The following is a 17368-nucleotide window of genomic DNA, read 5'->3' as shown; positions in this document are numbered from 1 at the left end:
TATTGGTGTAATTAAACATTTAAGACAAAACATTTTACTGCAGTAGGAAAGGGAAAATGATAAAATGCATCGTGACATTGGCTAGCTAATTTATTTTCTCTAATGCTGAAATTACCAAATGTGAAGTTTCATATTAATCATTTTAGCACATAAATACAAATGCATTTACTTGTAAATTATGTCATATGAAATTTGCTCTCGTATATCTGAAGGTTACTTAAACATATTATTTCCAGCTGAATATCTCCAGTGATCTCATTATCTTGAAAAAATGTAGAAAGTTATTTCGTAATTTATTCATTTCTTATTTGAATTGCTAATGCAGAACAATAATAAATTGTGGTGTTAATATGTAATTATCTTGACATTGTGATCAAAAGCTATAATTTACAAAGAGCATTAGTTAAATATTAATGATTATTTTTAGCTCTTGCTTAGCTGTAAAACATTACTTCTAAGGTTCTTACAGACTGAAAACTGAGCACATGGAAATGGTCTGTTGATCTGTTCTGATGTTTTGATCTGTTTGAGTGCATATTTTAATCTCTTGGTCATTGAATTGTGGCAATTGTTCATTTCCGAAATAGCCCCTGTTGTTGAGTATAATCCTTGATAGTCAGTTGCATTTGAGCCTTCCTTGGGTAGAGTGTAAAAAATTCCTGCAATGCCAATTGTCACACGTTACTTGTGGGACCCCATGTCGAGAAATTTCAGTGGAATTTTAGAAGTATTGTTAAATATTTTTTAAAGCAATTGTTCAGTTGCATATGTTAAATATCTCAAAACAGAAAAGGAAAGGGTTCTTCCTCAGCCTTTTATAAAGGAATACAATAATAATGTATTCATAGCTTTACAAGGACTCATACATTTGATACCAGAATCATGCTCGTGTATACTACACAATACTGTATAATGGTGCATAAAGTGTTCCTTAAACGCTGGGCATAAAACAAAATGATATTTGACAAATAGGCATTACATAGAACAATTAACAGATATCTTTACCTTCTATAAGAATCCAGATCAAAATAAATGAAGTCAGTGATTATCTCATTACTCTTCTGGGCGCTCAGTTTTGTGTAATGCTTATTAAAATATTTTTGGCAGATAATTCCATCTTTATTCATTAAAAAACATTTGGGGGTGTCAGTGTTCACACTGCTCTTCACAAAAGCCTACGCGTACACACACTGTATTGCAGAAAAGCTGTGCCCGATCTACCTTTTCTATTTAATTCAGAGTGAAGCTTCCGGAACAGTCACAATGAGTTCATTGCTAACAGACACGAATAAACAGTGCATTGAAACAGGCAGGTAGACTGCTTGTTTTCAGAAGTGTGATGAAAACATTTCAGAGGTGGAGGTAATGAGTGTTGAGGTTGAAAAATCCTTCACTAGTTCACTATAATATATTGTTTGAGTCAAGATGACCTACTGTATATTCAAATGTTAATCATAATGTTAATGCCACATGCTTATATTGCCATATAGATATCTACTGTATATTCATGTGTTTTACCTAACCTGTTTTTTTCTCTGTTTTTTCCCAAACTTGAAACCTTTTTTCTGATGCAACCCCAAATTAATTTCTGTGACCCCAGCTCCCCATCCACACACACTCCTTGTGCCTAACAAGGCTGTTTAGCCATGACAATATTGGTGATATACCACAACCTCTAGTGCCTAATTTCTTTATTATAGTATATTTTTTGTTATGGTCGATATGCAGTATCAAATATCACACAAAATCTTTTCTTTTTACCCCAAACTTTTCAGTCTTAAACCAGAGGGCCATGGCCCACAGTTTTGGGGCCCCTGTGCCCATAACTCAAGTGGATGCTGTGGACAGTGAGAATGTTTGCCTGCTCCTACCACAGTTCTCGTGTGTCGTATCGCCTGGCCCTCCAAAAACAGCACAAGGAAATGATTGTGCACACAGTTTCTGGCTCGCCGGAGTCTTTGAACAGATCTTCACAAAGCAGCGTGTTGATAAATCTCCTGCCATCTGTTTAAATTGTGCGTTGACTGAATTTAGATTGAAATTAATGTTGCTCACAAAATGGACGTATGCAGCAGCAGGTGTGGGGCTGAGATAACCCTGACACGCTGGACATTGAGTACTCTGGATCCTGCACGCAAGAATGTATGTTTTAGGCAAAGACGGTGAAAATAATCTACATATTTCGGGCATGACCTGAGATCAATATGTAAAACATCTCATGGGGTTCACATGTCAGACACAAATGGCTCCCTTCATGAGTTTCATTATGTTGGATCTTAGCTGAAGGCATGGCAGGAGGAAGGGTCAACCATTCAGTTCTCTATTCGTATGGTCCCTGTGGCCTTCATCTCATTAAAAGTATCTTCACAGGTCTATGAATAATTTTTTTCGAGTAGCAGTATGTCACTTAGACCTGTGAACCAGTTTTGCTGAGAAAATGGCTGGGCTTGTAGCATCATACCCAGCTGGAATTCTAAGCTGGTTAAAGATGGTTTAAGCTGTGTTTCATAGCTGGTCTATGGCAAGTCAAACCTGAACTCTAGCTGGACCAAGCTGGTCAAAGCTGGTGGACTTGCTGACAAAAGAGGCTGGAAAGCTGGTGAACAGCTGGTCAACCAGCTAAAAGTGTTGAAAACACAACTTAAACCAGCTTGGCCAGTTTAGGCCGAGTTAAGTTTTTGGACAGGGTATGTACAGTATGTACACACAAACATCACTCACATTATGAACACAGGGTTAACAAAATTATGGGATAAATATGGGAGTAAGTCAACCATAAAATTGAACTTTCAGTGCTGGGACAGGTCTCCTTTTTTCAAATGAAACAAATTAAATCCATTTCAAGGTGCTTTCTTTGCAAAGAAACCAGAGAAAGGCTTAATCTGTCCGCACGTGGCAGAGGCAGAGAGTGCATTGGCGAGTTTTGTATGGGAAGGATTTCCTGCTGCATTGAGCTCCTGAGGCCTGCTCTTTTTATCAGTAAATGGTGAGGGGATTTGGGGATAAGAGAATTCAGAAAAAAACTCACCTCAAACCCTGCACTGCTGACATCCCAATCAGCTCCATTTTCCAGCAAGTTCCCCCCCTTTCTCTCTCTCTCTCTCTCTCTCTCTCTCTCTCTCTTTCTTTCTCTCGCTCTGTCACATCACCTGTTGGTTTTCCTTTTCATTTCACAAGCTGTCTTGAGTTCTATAAGTCTGAAAATCTCTATTATCTAATTTCCTTATATTTCAGCCTTTGCAAAACAAAATATATCTGTACTCTCACAAATATTAGATGGATCCACTGCTATAAGAATGAATGCTATAGAACCACAATAGCATTAATTCATGTAATTATTTCAAGGGTCAAGAGAACCAAAGCACTCAGGAATGACCACCTTTGTTAGGGAACAATATGTTGGAACCTCATGTTGACACCAGAATTTAGTAAAAGTTTTATTTGAGGTTCACAGAAACAGGCAAACAGAATACAATTACAACTGAGGAAATACATACAGTAACTGGGCACTTTATTACGTATTTATTAGACTTTTTTTCTGCTTAGAGGTTTGACGCATTGTGTGTTCAGCTCTTCTGCATATCACTGTGTAATGTGTGGTTACTGTCACCTTCCTGTCAGCTTTGATCACTACGACCATTCTCCTCTGACTTCTCTCAGTAACAATGCGTTTTTGCCCACATGACTGGTGCTCACAGTTTTTCACACCATTCTCTGCAAACTCCAGAGACTATGTGAAAATGCCAGGAGCAGTTTCTGAGATACTCAAACCACCCTGTCTGGCACCAATAATCATTCCAGGGTGAAATTCACTTAGATCACATTTATTCCCCATTTTGACATTTGATCTGAACAACAGCAGAACCTCTTGACCGTGGCCTACAGGTCTACCTAATAAAGTGCTCATTGAGTGTATATGGTGCATATGTATATGATTTGTTTGCTACAGTAGCTCTGATGATAAGGGTAACCTTAATTCTAGGGTATTTGCGGCAAATAATTGCAAAAGCAAACCACAATGTCTATGTACAATGTTAATGCAACAACTTGTTTATTGCACTAATTGCATTATTCTGCAATCAAAGCATTTAGTTTAAAAGATAGTAGTCATTCAACTCTGCGTGTGGTGCACTAATTATTATAGCTTATAATACGCGTAATTAATATACACATAATAAGTGCAGGCAAGGAACAAAAGAGACTGACAGGCAGACATGCAGGCAGAGAGACAGATAGACAGATCTCCTGCTGACAGTTAAAATTTCGCAGTTCAAACAGCTTCATAAGGCAGCCTGCATCATTGCCAATACTGCTGATGACAAGATGGCAGCTGCCGGAACTGCCGTCCCTTGATAATATGCAACCAATGTGTGAATTACAGCTCCATCTTCACTTAATAAGCACAGCAGCAGGCCTAACTCGTGTGCGTATGCCTCGCTGTCTGTTTTCATACTTGATCGAACAGCAGCGCTTTCTGTTCAGTCTCAAATGTTCCAACCCTTTGTTATGGTGGAGCTCAGCATGCTGTGCTCCTTATGAGACAAGAACACCAATGAGCAGGCGCGGTGAGATACCGGAATAGCGCGTACATGCTAACATGTTTATCACGCCAGGGAGTCAGAAGATGTCACTGAGGATGACAGAGTTTATACCATGGCTCAGCTGGTGTTGATAAGGACTGGCGGACATTGCACCATGTACATTATCTGGGAACATTAAACAGAAAATCCGCCATAACTTTTCCTTCAAACTATATTTCATGTCCCGCTCACGAGTAGAAAATAGTGATTTCAATTATCTTCCACTCTTATTGCCCAGCTCAGTAGTGGCACTACCCTGGAGAAGCAGTCTCAGCTGAACTATTTTTTTCCCCTACAGAGTCGACAAAGCTATACCATTCATCATGTAGAAGTTCAGCTATAGGCATCCTTAATCTTCTTTTTGGTCAAACCTCCAGAAAATAAAAACAATGTAGAAGTATTTCATTAATCCTCGCATAGAATAAAGCTTTTAAAAGAATTTAAAACCATAATTAAAATGCAGATATCTTCATATATTTGAAATATTGCTTCTAGCCATAATTGAGATAATAAATAATGAGCTTAGTAAGTTAATTCCAGGTTATCTTGAAGGCTAGTCTCTCAAAAATGTCAAACAGACATATTATGCATCCATAAGTGAAATAAATTACATTTTCAAAGATTAATCTTCTAAATAACATTATGTCATATAGAGTAAATATGGCTTTGACCTTGCCAAATGATCCATTTCATATTAGATTTTTATTATTTTTATTTTTTTGGAGGAAGAAAATGACATAATACAAAAGACAAAACAAAATTGAGACAAAACTGTACAAAGCTGATGGTATTCAGTGTTCTACCACCCTTGCAGGTTATTTCAGGGTTCTTCCTCTTTCTAATTTTACTGTAAAGTGTCTTTCTGATATAGCATCTGTAAAATTGAATTTAATTCAGATCTACTGAAAATAAAGAACATCCTTCAAAGATAAGCATAATTTAGGTAACTGAAGGTTTCTCAAATAAAAGGAAACATATGAACAACCACCCCATCTAACATTTTTCCTCACCACCACCACTGTCTCTAGGCCATTATGGCCCAACTGCCCCAGGAGGAGAAGGCGAAGATCGCGGAGCAGGTGGAGAGCTTCCGGCAGGAGAAGTGTAAGCTGGACGCTGAAGTGGCCAAGTGGGACGACAACGGCAACGACATCATCGTGCTGGCCAAGCAGATGTGCATGATCATGATGGAGATGACCGATTTCACCAGGTACGTTCGGTCTACTCAGTCAGCACCAGGTAGACTGGATCTACTCAGACAGCACCAGGTAGACTGGGTCTACACAGTCAGTACCAGGTAGACTGGGTCTACACAGTCAGCACTGAGTAGACTGGATCTACACAGTCAGCACCAGGTAGACTGGATCTACTCAGTCAGCACCAGGTAGACTGGGTCTACACAGTCAGTACTGAGTAGACTGGATCTACACAGTCAGCACCAGGTAGACTGGGTCTACATAGTCAGTACTGAGTAGACTGGATCTACACAGTCAGCACCAGGTAGACTGGGTCTACACAGTCAGTACCAGGTAGACTGGGTCTACACAGTCAGCACTGAGTAGACTGGGTCTATTCAGTCAGCACCAGGTAGACTGGGTCTACACAGTCAGTACTGAGTAGACTGGATCTACACAGTCAGCACCAGGTAGACTGGGTCTACACAGTCAGCACTGAGTAGACTGGATCTACACAGTCAGCACCAGGTAGACTGGGTCTACACAGTCAGTACCAGGTAGACTGGGTCTACACAGTCAGCACTGAGTAGACTGGGTCTACACAGTCAGCACCAGGTAGACTGGGTCTATACAGTCAGCGCCAGGTAGACTGGGTCTACACAGTCAGTACTGAGTAGACTGGATCTACACAGTCAGCACTGAGTAGACTGGGTCTACACAGTCAGCACCAGGTAGACTGGGTCTACACAGTCAGTACCAGGTAGACTGGGTCTACACAGTCAGCACTGAGTAGACTGGATCTATGCAGTCAGCACCAGGTAGACTGGATCTACTCAGTCAGCACCAGGTAGACTGGGTCTACACAGTCAGTACTGAGTAGACTGGATCTACACAGTCAGCGCCAGGTAGACTGGGTCTACACAGTCAGTACTGAGTAGACTGGATCTACACAGTCAGCACTGAGTAGACTGGGTCTACACAGTCAGCACCAGGTAGACTGGGTCTACACAGTCAGTACCAGGTAGACTGGGTCTACACAGTCAGCACTGAGTAGACTGGATCTACACAGTCAGCACCAGGTAGACTGGATCTACTCAGTCAGCACCAGGTAGACTGGGTCTACACAGTCAGTACTGAGTAGACTGGATCTACACAGTCAGCACCAGGTAGACTGGGTCTACACAGTCAGTACCAGGTAGACTGGGTCTACACAGTCAGCACTGAGTAGACTGGATCTACACAGTCAGCACCAGGTAGACTGGGTCTACACAGTCAGTACCAGGTAGACTGGGTCTACACAGTCAGCACTGAGTAGACTGGGTCTACACAGTCAGCGCCAGGTAGACTGGGTCTACACAGTCAGCACCAGGTAGACTGGGTCTATACAGTCAGCACTGAGTAGACTGGGTCTACACAGTCAGCGCCAGGTAGACTGGGTCTACACAGTCAGCACCAGGTAGACTGGGTCTATACAGTCAGCGCCAGGTAGACTGGGTCTACACAGTCAGCACTGAGTAGACTGGGTCTATACAGTCAGCGCCAGGTAGACTGGGTCTACACAGTCAGCACTGAGTAGACTGGGTCTATTCAGTCAGCACCAGGTAGACTGGGTCTACACAGTCAGCACCAGGTAGACTGGGTCTACACAGTCAGCACTGAGTAGACTGGGTCTATACAGTCAGCACCAGGTAGACTGGGTCTACACAGTCAGCGCCAGGTAGACTGGGTCTACACAGTCAGCACTGAGTAGACTGGGTCTATTCAGTCAGCACCAGGTAGACTGGGTCTACACAGTCAGCACTGAGTAGACTGGGTCTACACAGTAAGCACCAGGTAGACTGGGTCTACACAGTCAGCACTGAGTAGACTGGGTCTATACAGTCAGTACCAGGTAGACTGGGTCTACTCAGTCAGCACCAGGTAGACTGGGTCTATAGTCAGCACTGAGTAGACTGGGTCTACACAGTCAGCACTGAGTAGGCTCAGTCTAGACAGACAGCCTCACTGCTGAGGAGGCAAGAAAAGGCCACATTAAATCATCTATCTAGTCTGGAATTTTTGAAAAGGGCATTCAACCTTCCCTGCACTTACTTGTCCCTGATGTCATTGTTATATCACTTTTTTCTCAGAGGTGAGGCTGTCTCAGTGTTCAGAGTTTAAATAAAGAATGTTCTAGCCTTCTAGTTTTGAATTGAGTGTCCAGCGGAGTTCTCCCTTGCATTGTACTACTGATCTGTACAAGCCAAGTGCAAAATTAACTTTCAATTTAAAGTTTTTAAATAATTCAATAGTCCTATTAAAGAGCCATATCAAAATTGTATTTTTTTATGTTTCCTCTCAAGCCGCCAAAGCACCTCAGCCCTCTCTTCAAATCTCATTTCCAAGTACACTATGATTTGATGAAGAGCTTCATGTACATTATTAATTTGGTATTATTACTATAAATTATATTACATTATCATTGTTTCTACTGTGACTGGGAATTAAGTATAATCCTACAGTATTGTTCCTTTATCAAAACGTTATATTAAAAGACAGTCAGGTGTATAAACAATATAAAGAGCTAATGCCTACAGATGCAAGGTTTGTATTATCCCTCTTGCACACATACACCAACACTTAGAAAATAGCAAACTGTTCTATGCCACTCTTCAGTAAAGTTCGCCACACAAACTTTTCATTATTAATAAACTGGGTCATTGCAGAAAATAAAGGTAGGAGCTCATTTGTTTTCCTGCTTTGGCAGAGGAAAGGGCCCGCTGAAGAACTCATCAGATGTGATTAATGCAGCAAAGAAGATCGCCGAGGCAGGCTCCAGAATGGACAAACTGGCCCGCGCCGTTGCAGATCAGGTACGACACCGTCGGCTCGGGGCAGAGCCGTCTCCCAGACGACCAGCATGCGAGTCCGCCTTGAGGTCCGCGGGGGGTCACGACAATAATTAGCGGAGTAGTTTCAGAACATGCTGACGGACGCTTTTCAATATCCAATCGATCAGCGCAACACTGAAATGTATCTCAGATGTGGTGTTGGGGGCTGGTTTTGTGGGTGGAGAAGGGAGTTTCAGTAGTTCCTGTTTTCGATGGAAAAATACCAGCAATATTCCTGATAATATAATATCATCATTAATTATTAATACTTATTTAAATGCCCACTCTGTATTTTATTTTTTATTTTTTTGGTGTTGGACTGACACTAGTTCCGAGTTCATGTTTGTCTTCCGCATTTCATTTACTTATGACTCACTCATTGGGCAAGATGTTGAAAACAATAGCTTGTCCTTCCCATTGCCACAGGAGGCTAATGCAAACTGCAATAGTAAGAAAGGCTCAGTACCATAGAAGTTCATTGGGCTAAGCATTGCTGTTGCCTAGGTTACCAAGTACAAGATGTGCACCTCCACAGAGGTACTTAGTTGCCATCCACGTCATTTTTTGTCTAAAAGCAAGCCTTTCATGCTGTGGATGCCATTTACCCTGAAAGCTTGAAAGTAAAACTCCTGCCACGTGTTCCACCCATGAACTCAGCCAGGTGATTTCACCAATAAGTTCCACCTTCTGGCTGAAGAATTGTCCTAATTAGCAAAACTAGGTGGTTGGAAGAAAATACTGAGAAGGACTTTTGCTTTCTGGACCTGGATTTCCCCCTTTGAAAACGGGAACACAGAGGCCACCCGGGTGCATTCTCTAAAGCATCCACGATGGAATCTCCACATTATCTCATTCAATGTAACAAATTTCATAGCAATTTCTCAACAGGAAGTAAATGAGCATAAGAAAATGTTTGAGCTGTCAAAAGCGCAAAAGCAGTAGTTTGACTACAGTGTTCAAAGTGCTTCAGTCTTTAGAATGCTCTCTAATTCATGGCCAGAGTGTTTCTTTGGGGATTAACAAGGCTGAGGTGCACTTTTGTTTCTTCACAGACAGGATCATATTTAAAGCACATTGTGAATGCATCCGGAATGATTCAGTCTTTTCTCAGCTTCATAGTGAACTGCATTTTAGCTGCAGAGAACTCTGCCATGTTGTGTGATTGTCTATCTGTTGTCGATCTCGTTGTATCTCTTTTCTTTTTTCTTCAGATAAAAGCTGTGCGCACTTTTCTACACAGTGTATCTGTTTGCTTTGTTGCAGTAAATGCTAACAAGTGTAGATTCTGTGAAGTGACTACATAGGCGTTGTCAATGCAAGATCATTTTTAATTGCTCACCAACATCACAAAATCCATCCAATTTTATTCTTTTCATATGTATTTTTTTTTCTCACACAGATGAATGTATATATGATGTATATGTATGTATCCCCTGTGAGTGTTAGGCGTACAGCGAGAACACGCTAAACTATGTCCCTCAGGCCCAAACCCTCCACTATGTTGAGCCGTCAGTCAATTGCTACTCAGTTTGAAATGGCTGTAGTAAATTTCAACATTCTACAGCTGTACTCTGGATGGAATGTCTGTCACTAGTACTTCAAAGGTTAGCATTGGAGTGCCTGGTACTTTCATTGCTATAACACAGCATTGTATTTAAGGGGGAAGCCTAGCGATTTATGAGTACACTCTGATGACATTTACAAAAGGTATTTCCCATTATTACACAGTAAAGACTGTTCATCCTGTACTTTGAGAACATACTAAACTATAAATACTATTATAAGTTAGCATTTCAATGTTTTTTCTGTGTTTCCTTTATGTTACTTTATATTCATTTAGCTTATCCAGAACGACTAGCCATAGGTGGATTCACCAGAATTATATCAGCAGCAATTCCTGACCCCAATAAAAAAACATCCCCAGACCAGGAGTGTACTGTATATGCAACAACATATCGTATAAATGATTAGTATCGCAAACCATGATCCCATTGCTTTAAGCTACAAAATGTAAGGTATAATACAGTAGAGATAGGCATTCTGTGTAAAATGTAAGGTAAGAAAATAAAATATGTTTAGGGCTTTTTCCCTCCTGTTTCATGTCCCAACAGTGTGCTAAGGTCTGATTTTGTTGGAATGTTGTATAAGAACACAGCTGAAGTAGGCAATTGTCCATGCTGTTTATTTACATCTGGAGGAAATCTGCTGAATAAATGGCCTATTACCCATAGATATAAAAAGCAATGAGACTGTAATCTGTGTGCGTGAAAACGGCCAGCCAGAGGGAGAGGAACAAATTGTTTTGGTGTGGGAAATTAAAGAATAAAAGTTTTTTTGGGGGGGTTTGCAATCTGCATGCATTTGTCAATCCCATGCGGTAGTTTCCCAGGGAGTATTTTACCTGTTGTAACAGCTGTGTGCAATGCACTCTCGCGTAAAATCGATGTTTTGGGATGTGGAGCAGTGATTATGCCTCCGTATTCATGAGGTGTGGATTTTGGATTTTACTCTAACTGCAGAGGTAACCTTGACAAGGCATGTCACTAAAAGAGTGCTACCATAATGCTGAAGAGGGAGGGCTTGCTGTAGGTTCTAAACAGTGTCGGCCTAAAGGCCAAAGGACACAGGTCATTAGATTCAGCATGTGTATTCACAATTCCTTCAAATAATGGCATAATCTGGGAGGTCACAGACACATCAAATTGAGATGTCTTAAACTGATCAAATGAATAAAAAGTACTTTATGGATTTGTCTTTCAGTAAACTGACAGTCATAAATTGCTATTGCGAAGGTCACATGCACTCGTTCTAAAGCCTGGACGTTAACATTGAGTCCTGTCTTGTCGCTGACCTATAAAAGCTTTGGCTGAGAAGAAATACTGCAACCAGGACCATGGCCAGACTTTTCTGCGGGTCACATGCTCAAAATAAAAAAGGGCACCTTACACATTTGGGAAAAGAAAGAAAATGGCTGCGGCCACTGTCGACACCTTTGCTGTCTCAGAGCAGGGGGCATCTGTTTCAGCTGGCGTCTCTCTGTGCCTGACTACAACTTTCCAACTTTAAAACTCATTTCTTCACTTTGTTACATCACTTCCAAGTATGTTAAAGTACTTTATTTGTTGACATGCACCGTGCTATTGAAGGGTTCATTCTAGTTCTAATCATACATCCTTACATCACCCTGGTAACAGAGGAAGAGTTCCTTGGCAGTGCCCTGCAGTGCGATTAATGTGCTGTAGTTAGCTAGCTTACTGATATTACCGATTAGGCGATAGCCTACCAGACCCAATAGGCAAATTTATACTACAATTTAAATGAGATGCTATCTAAGATCTAATTAGAACAATTAGTGTGCAACGGCAGCAAGGCACTTCAGGAATAGACCCCAACCAACTGTGCAAATGGAACGGCCAAAAATAAAAAGGTTTATAAATATTACACAGCTCAAACAGCTGTATGCTTGTGTAAAGCCTAACATTATAATGCTGCCAATTATGCTTTTATCATATTGCTAATCCAGTTTAAAATGTGATCTTGTATGACTGAAAACATAGACATGGAATCCAGGAGGTGGACCCTGCCCAAGTGAGAAACACCAATAGACACTGGTCTCCAACAACAGCAAGTCTTAATGAATTATTCATTAATTTATCTATTTTGTTATCTGTCTCTTAACGTGATCAAATCTGGACTAAAGGAAATTTTGTTTAGGCTCAGGGATGATAAAACTTTTCCACTTTTAATTAACTTGAGTACTTGTTACTGCAAGATTACTTTTAACATATAGTCATTACAAGGCAATTTAAAAGCCTTTTCTTGTGTGCTGCTTTACTTACTTGCTGCTTTTTTTTTTACAAAAGTAATAACATTAGATGCCTACTGTATTTACCATGCAGCAGATTAAGCTATAAAACCGTGATCTGGCTGCATGTAGTACAATGTTTATTTATTTATTTATTTATTTATGGTCTATTGTGGAATTGATATTTTGGTTACAAACTGGGATGGATGTCTCTCATTTTCTTTCATCATCCTTGGCATGCTTGGCTGGCGTTAGCAAAGATACTTGGCTAATATTCTATGTTTGTTTCGCATCTAGCTGGTTAGCCTTTTGATAAGCAAAGGTAGACTGGTGAGGAAAGGTAGTCAGTGATTCTGCAGTCAGCATCACAAATAGTTCTCTCTCATATCATTATTCTTTCAGCTTTTTAAAATATAATCCACCCTTAATGTGCAGCTATTTTATGATATTTTTATGTTGCTTGTGATCTGTGTCATTATAGTGAAGACAACTATGGCTCCATCGGTGGAATAATAATATCGTGGATGAAGAAATCATTTTAAGCTGCATTTCTTATTTATCAGCAGCGATTCAGAATTCAAATTAAGCCGACTGATATAAATAGATACACTATTATAATAGCTTTATCATAAAGTCAACTGCAGACAGCTTTGGAAATAATTTATTTCACAGTCCAAATACAACAGATTGGAGTTTGAACTGCAGAAATGGAAAGAGAGGACTTACATTTCTGAAATAATTGGAATCATTGTTGTTCAGATAAAGTGATCTTCTTGCTCATATGGAAAGCGAAGACTCTTCATTTTGGCTTATTTGGAATAAAACTCTTTTCCCATTGTTTAGACCCTAGTGAAAAGGAGGGAGAGAATAAAGGTTGGATTGAGTTTTTCACCTTTTCTGGATTTGTTTATTTTCATTAATGAAGCAGAAGGGCTTTGTCGAGGCAGGGTGAGATTGCTTTTCCCAAGATATCAAATGTGGGTGTCTGACTTCTGTATTATATTTAATATTGGTTGTTTGTCCCAGGGAAAACTGTATGCGCTGTGTATTGCAGCGAGTCGAGGTTTGGAGTTGTTGCAGCTCAGTTAATCTCACCCAGATGTTCCTGTTTTTCAGTGTCCCGATTCGGCCTGCAAGCAGGATCTCCTGGCATACCTACAGAGAATCGCGCTCTACTGCCACCAGCTGAACATCTGCAGCAAGGTGAAGGCTGAGGTGCAGAACCTGGGAGGGGAGCTCATCGTCTCAGGGGTGAGTCTCCACTCGCTTTCCGCCATATGCTCCTGCCTTCACTTTGTTCCCACGTTATACAATTATGAAAATAATATTGAAAACATTCAAACAAAAGACCTTCCTTGTAATCGGAAAACCAACTGGGATACTGACCCTTCAGGCTATGTACTGCAGTTATGCCAGTCAAATCCATGGTAAAGCTACAGATTTTTCTTTTAAACCATTGGAAATGGAATCTATAGCTGTGTCCCCTTATCATAGTAAGCATAAATGCCTTGAGGTGAGTTACATTATCTTTTCTGTTACTTTATGAGAAAAGAGCTGAAATCTAGAACACATGTCTGTGTTAGTTTGAGTGTACACATAGAGCATACACAGTCATATGCAAAACTTGTTGGGCACCCCTGCTCTAAAAGCTTTTTGCAATTACTATCTTGGTGAACAGAAGTGAACCTTAAAATGTTACATAGTTAAACATGACACAATTTTAAAGCAAGATTATTGTTGTTATTTTTTTTTTTTATAGTTACAGTCAAAATTAATTAAGTATTAATGACAAAACTATTAAATGAACCACGTTCATTCTGACATCCTTGGAGAAATGTTTAGAGGAACCCATGGTTGTTCACACCAAACAGAACAGCCACTGCAGTTGGATACTTTAGAAGACAGGGAGTTACTTCAGAATAAAAAGTTCAACCATGGAATTATACTCACCTGACTCATTGAAGCCCTATAGAACCCCTGGGTCTGGGCCTTGGTTACCATCTTTTCAAAAAGTAACAGAGAATAATCCAGGGTTTGCAAATATTTCCACAGGGCCTTGTTCCTTTTTTATAATTTAACAGTAAAAAATTTAAATAAAAAGCACTCTTGATTTAAAATTAGCAGAAAGGTCTCATGTTTAACATTTACAGTTCAGGTTTGCTTTCCCTCATGTACAGATTCGTTGTATCAGACATTTAAACCAGGGGTGCCCAGATTTTAGCAGCCCACTGTACCTCATAGATATGTGTGATAGAGCGTGCCTTGTTTAGTGACAACACAGCAGCCTACTGGAGAGAAATGAATGTCCAAGTGATGTATGAAAAGCCATAAACTTTGGGATTTATCCAGGTATATTGATGCTCATTTTCTTCCCCAATATAATATTTCCTCGCCGCCTACATGGACAAGAGGGCACAGAAAATAGCCACCCAGTAAATCTGCTTATGCATCTGCTACAGACCCATAACCATAGAAATAATTGAATTTTCCGGGATGATTGTATTTTAACTTTCACATTCTTGCACCTCTAAAACAGAGACTACACAGCAAATTCCATGCCGTATATGGAAGACAATCTGTTCAACAAATTTCCATTTCTGAAATTTTTGTCCAATGGTGTTGGTTTGTTGTGGGTAGTCTAGTCATTGAACATAGTTAAGACTAAGCAACAACTGTTTCTGCCGATTTTACCACATCAGCAAGTCCATGGGTGAAAAGAGAGAAGAAAAGGAGAGAGTACATTGGTTTACAGAGAGCCTGGAGAATGATAAAATACTCTTGTGCTTCAGGAATCACATTGCACTTCAAGAGGAACTCCAGTCTGAGTAGAATAGTGATGTGCTTTAAGGAACTCAGCTTATGTTTGCCTGCTTTGCAGTCACAGACTGTTTTATTTTGACTGAGGAAGGACAAGAAGTGCATATGGTAATGAGGCAGTGGAAATGTAATGAAAGTAAATGAACTTCCACGATAAAAGATAGGATCTGTCATTCATTTGGAGCAACAAGAGACTCCTGTCATAAAACCTATATTCACTCATTTACCTATTTGTCTTTTCAAATTGTGCAAAGTATTCAAATATGTGTAATGAATCCCAAGTTCTGTAGAATGTATACCGGATCTGTCCAAATCAGCCCTATATGTTTTATACTGCTACACAACAATACAAACAAAAATGCTTAAGGCATTACCCTTAGCCTGGAGAACTGAACCTCACAGAAGTTGCTCTGGGGTTTCTGTGCACTTCTTCCTGGGTAAATGCAACAGGCATAGCATTCATCTCAGCCTTATGTTGTGTGAAAGGTGCTGGTCTCCGGGACTTGAGGGGAGTTTATCTGTCCCAGGGAAATACACTATGGGCCGGTTTCACGGACACAGACTAAGCTTAGTCCTAGACTAAGCTTGAGTTTTGTTTAGAGAATCTCCATTCACAATTGAATTTAGTCTAGTACTAGGCTTAATCTGTGTCTGTGAAACTGGCTCTATAAGTCACAAAGCCAATTTGCCAATGCATAGAGTTGACACAGCTCTAGTTCGAGCATCTATAATTAACCACACACACACACACACACACACACACACACACAACCACCAGGAGCTTCATTAAACTCTGAGCAAGCTCAAGCAGGTTTTATATCTTTATTTATTTATTGCAATGTTTAAGCTTTTTGAGGTTAAAAGCCTTGAGTGTTCAGTCCAGTGCGATATCTTGCTGTCTGATATCACAATCCTATGAGAGCCTTCAGGCATTTGAATGAACTCAGAGATGTGTGGGTGTGATTTCACAATGACACACCAGAGTTTTACCTCCTCATTTCCCTGGGCAGAAGTCAACCTTTCTCCTGCTTAAGTCCTGCCACAGGAACATTTCTACCTTCACCATTTTATTGAAAGAACAGCACAGTTACCATTTTGTAAGAAGCAAAGCAGAGTCAATTCTGGACTAAGCAAGCCAGCTCCAGCAAGCTAGTTGGCATCTGAATATTACATTGTAACACATAAAAAATGATATCCATCGCATGTAGCTAATTTACCAGCTCATTAGTGGTCAGTAAGGATGGCTCTAGGTTGAGCTGGGATTACAGAACAGAAAATATTGTTATAGGGGCTCAATTCCCCAGTAGTTTGACTGTCAGCCATTATAGACCATACTGCTCCCCACATCTTGCCTATTATTAGTTCACTTTAATACAAAAACCAGACTAAACTTGATGTTGAACATTGAAGTGCTTCATGGATTCACTGCGGGAGCACTGGCATTGTTTTTCTGCTTGTTGTTTCTTTCACCAGCACCAATTATTGATTAGATTTTTTGAAATATATTTCTGTTGTCGATTGTCCCTTCAAAAGGAAATTTCAAACATCAGTCAAGGGATAGGATATTATTTCAGCTTCTTACCTCAAGAAATGAGCCCCCAATGACAGAACATTTTGAACATTACAAAGCTCAAGAAAATCTCATTTTCAAAATGAATTGAACCCGACAGAGGGCTAAGATTCTACTGTGAAATCTCAGATGTCAAAACTGTTCTCAAATACTTTTCTCAAATATGTTTCTGATAGCCAGGGAGCTAGTTGGTTCTTGTTTGTTTCCTGTTCTGCTGCTGCTTGTTCAGTGCTGCACTGAGGCAGATTGGACTGTACAAGAGTAACTTCAGTACAAGAATAACTTGGGGAACGTTACCCTGTTGTGTCGGTTCAAATATGTTGCCTATCCAGTGTGAGAATGTTTGTGTATTCCTGGATAGACACCTTTTGGATGAAATCACCTGTGATTTTTGTAGGATGGAGGAGCTTATAGAGAGCAAATGTGTTGATCATGAGGTGGTCCATTTGCTTTAATAATGCATGTGTAATACTCCAGTACGTGGCTGTCTGGCAATTTTCTGAGATTCTCTACAATTCAAAACACACATTTTCAAGGGTCAAGTATACGTC

The 17368-nt window shown here is 40.2% G+C and overlaps 1 protein-coding gene across 4 annotated transcripts in view; it reads left to right on the top strand.

Moving 5' to 3' along the window:
• Window positions 1-17368, top strand: part of LOC133134884 (catenin alpha-2) — a 300097-nt gene that overhangs the window by 279426 nt on the left and 3303 nt on the right. For all 4 annotated transcript variants that reach the window (XM_061251445.1, XM_061251444.1, XM_061251446.1 and 1 more), the window contains 3 exons: window positions 5609-5790; window positions 8502-8607; window positions 13547-13681. In XM_061251445.1, the coding sequence (XP_061107429.1) occupies window positions 5609-5790; window positions 8502-8607; window positions 13547-13681 (423 nt within the window). The remainder of the gene's footprint in view (window positions 1-5608; window positions 5791-8501; window positions 8608-13546; window positions 13682-17368) is intronic.

Source organism: Conger conger, chromosome 8 (genome assembly GCF_963514075.1).
Source record: "Conger conger chromosome 8, fConCon1.1, whole genome shotgun sequence".
Lineage (NCBI taxonomy): Eukaryota > Metazoa > Chordata > Actinopteri > Anguilliformes > Congridae > Conger > Conger conger.
This window is presented reverse-complemented; position numbering and strand designations above follow the sequence as displayed.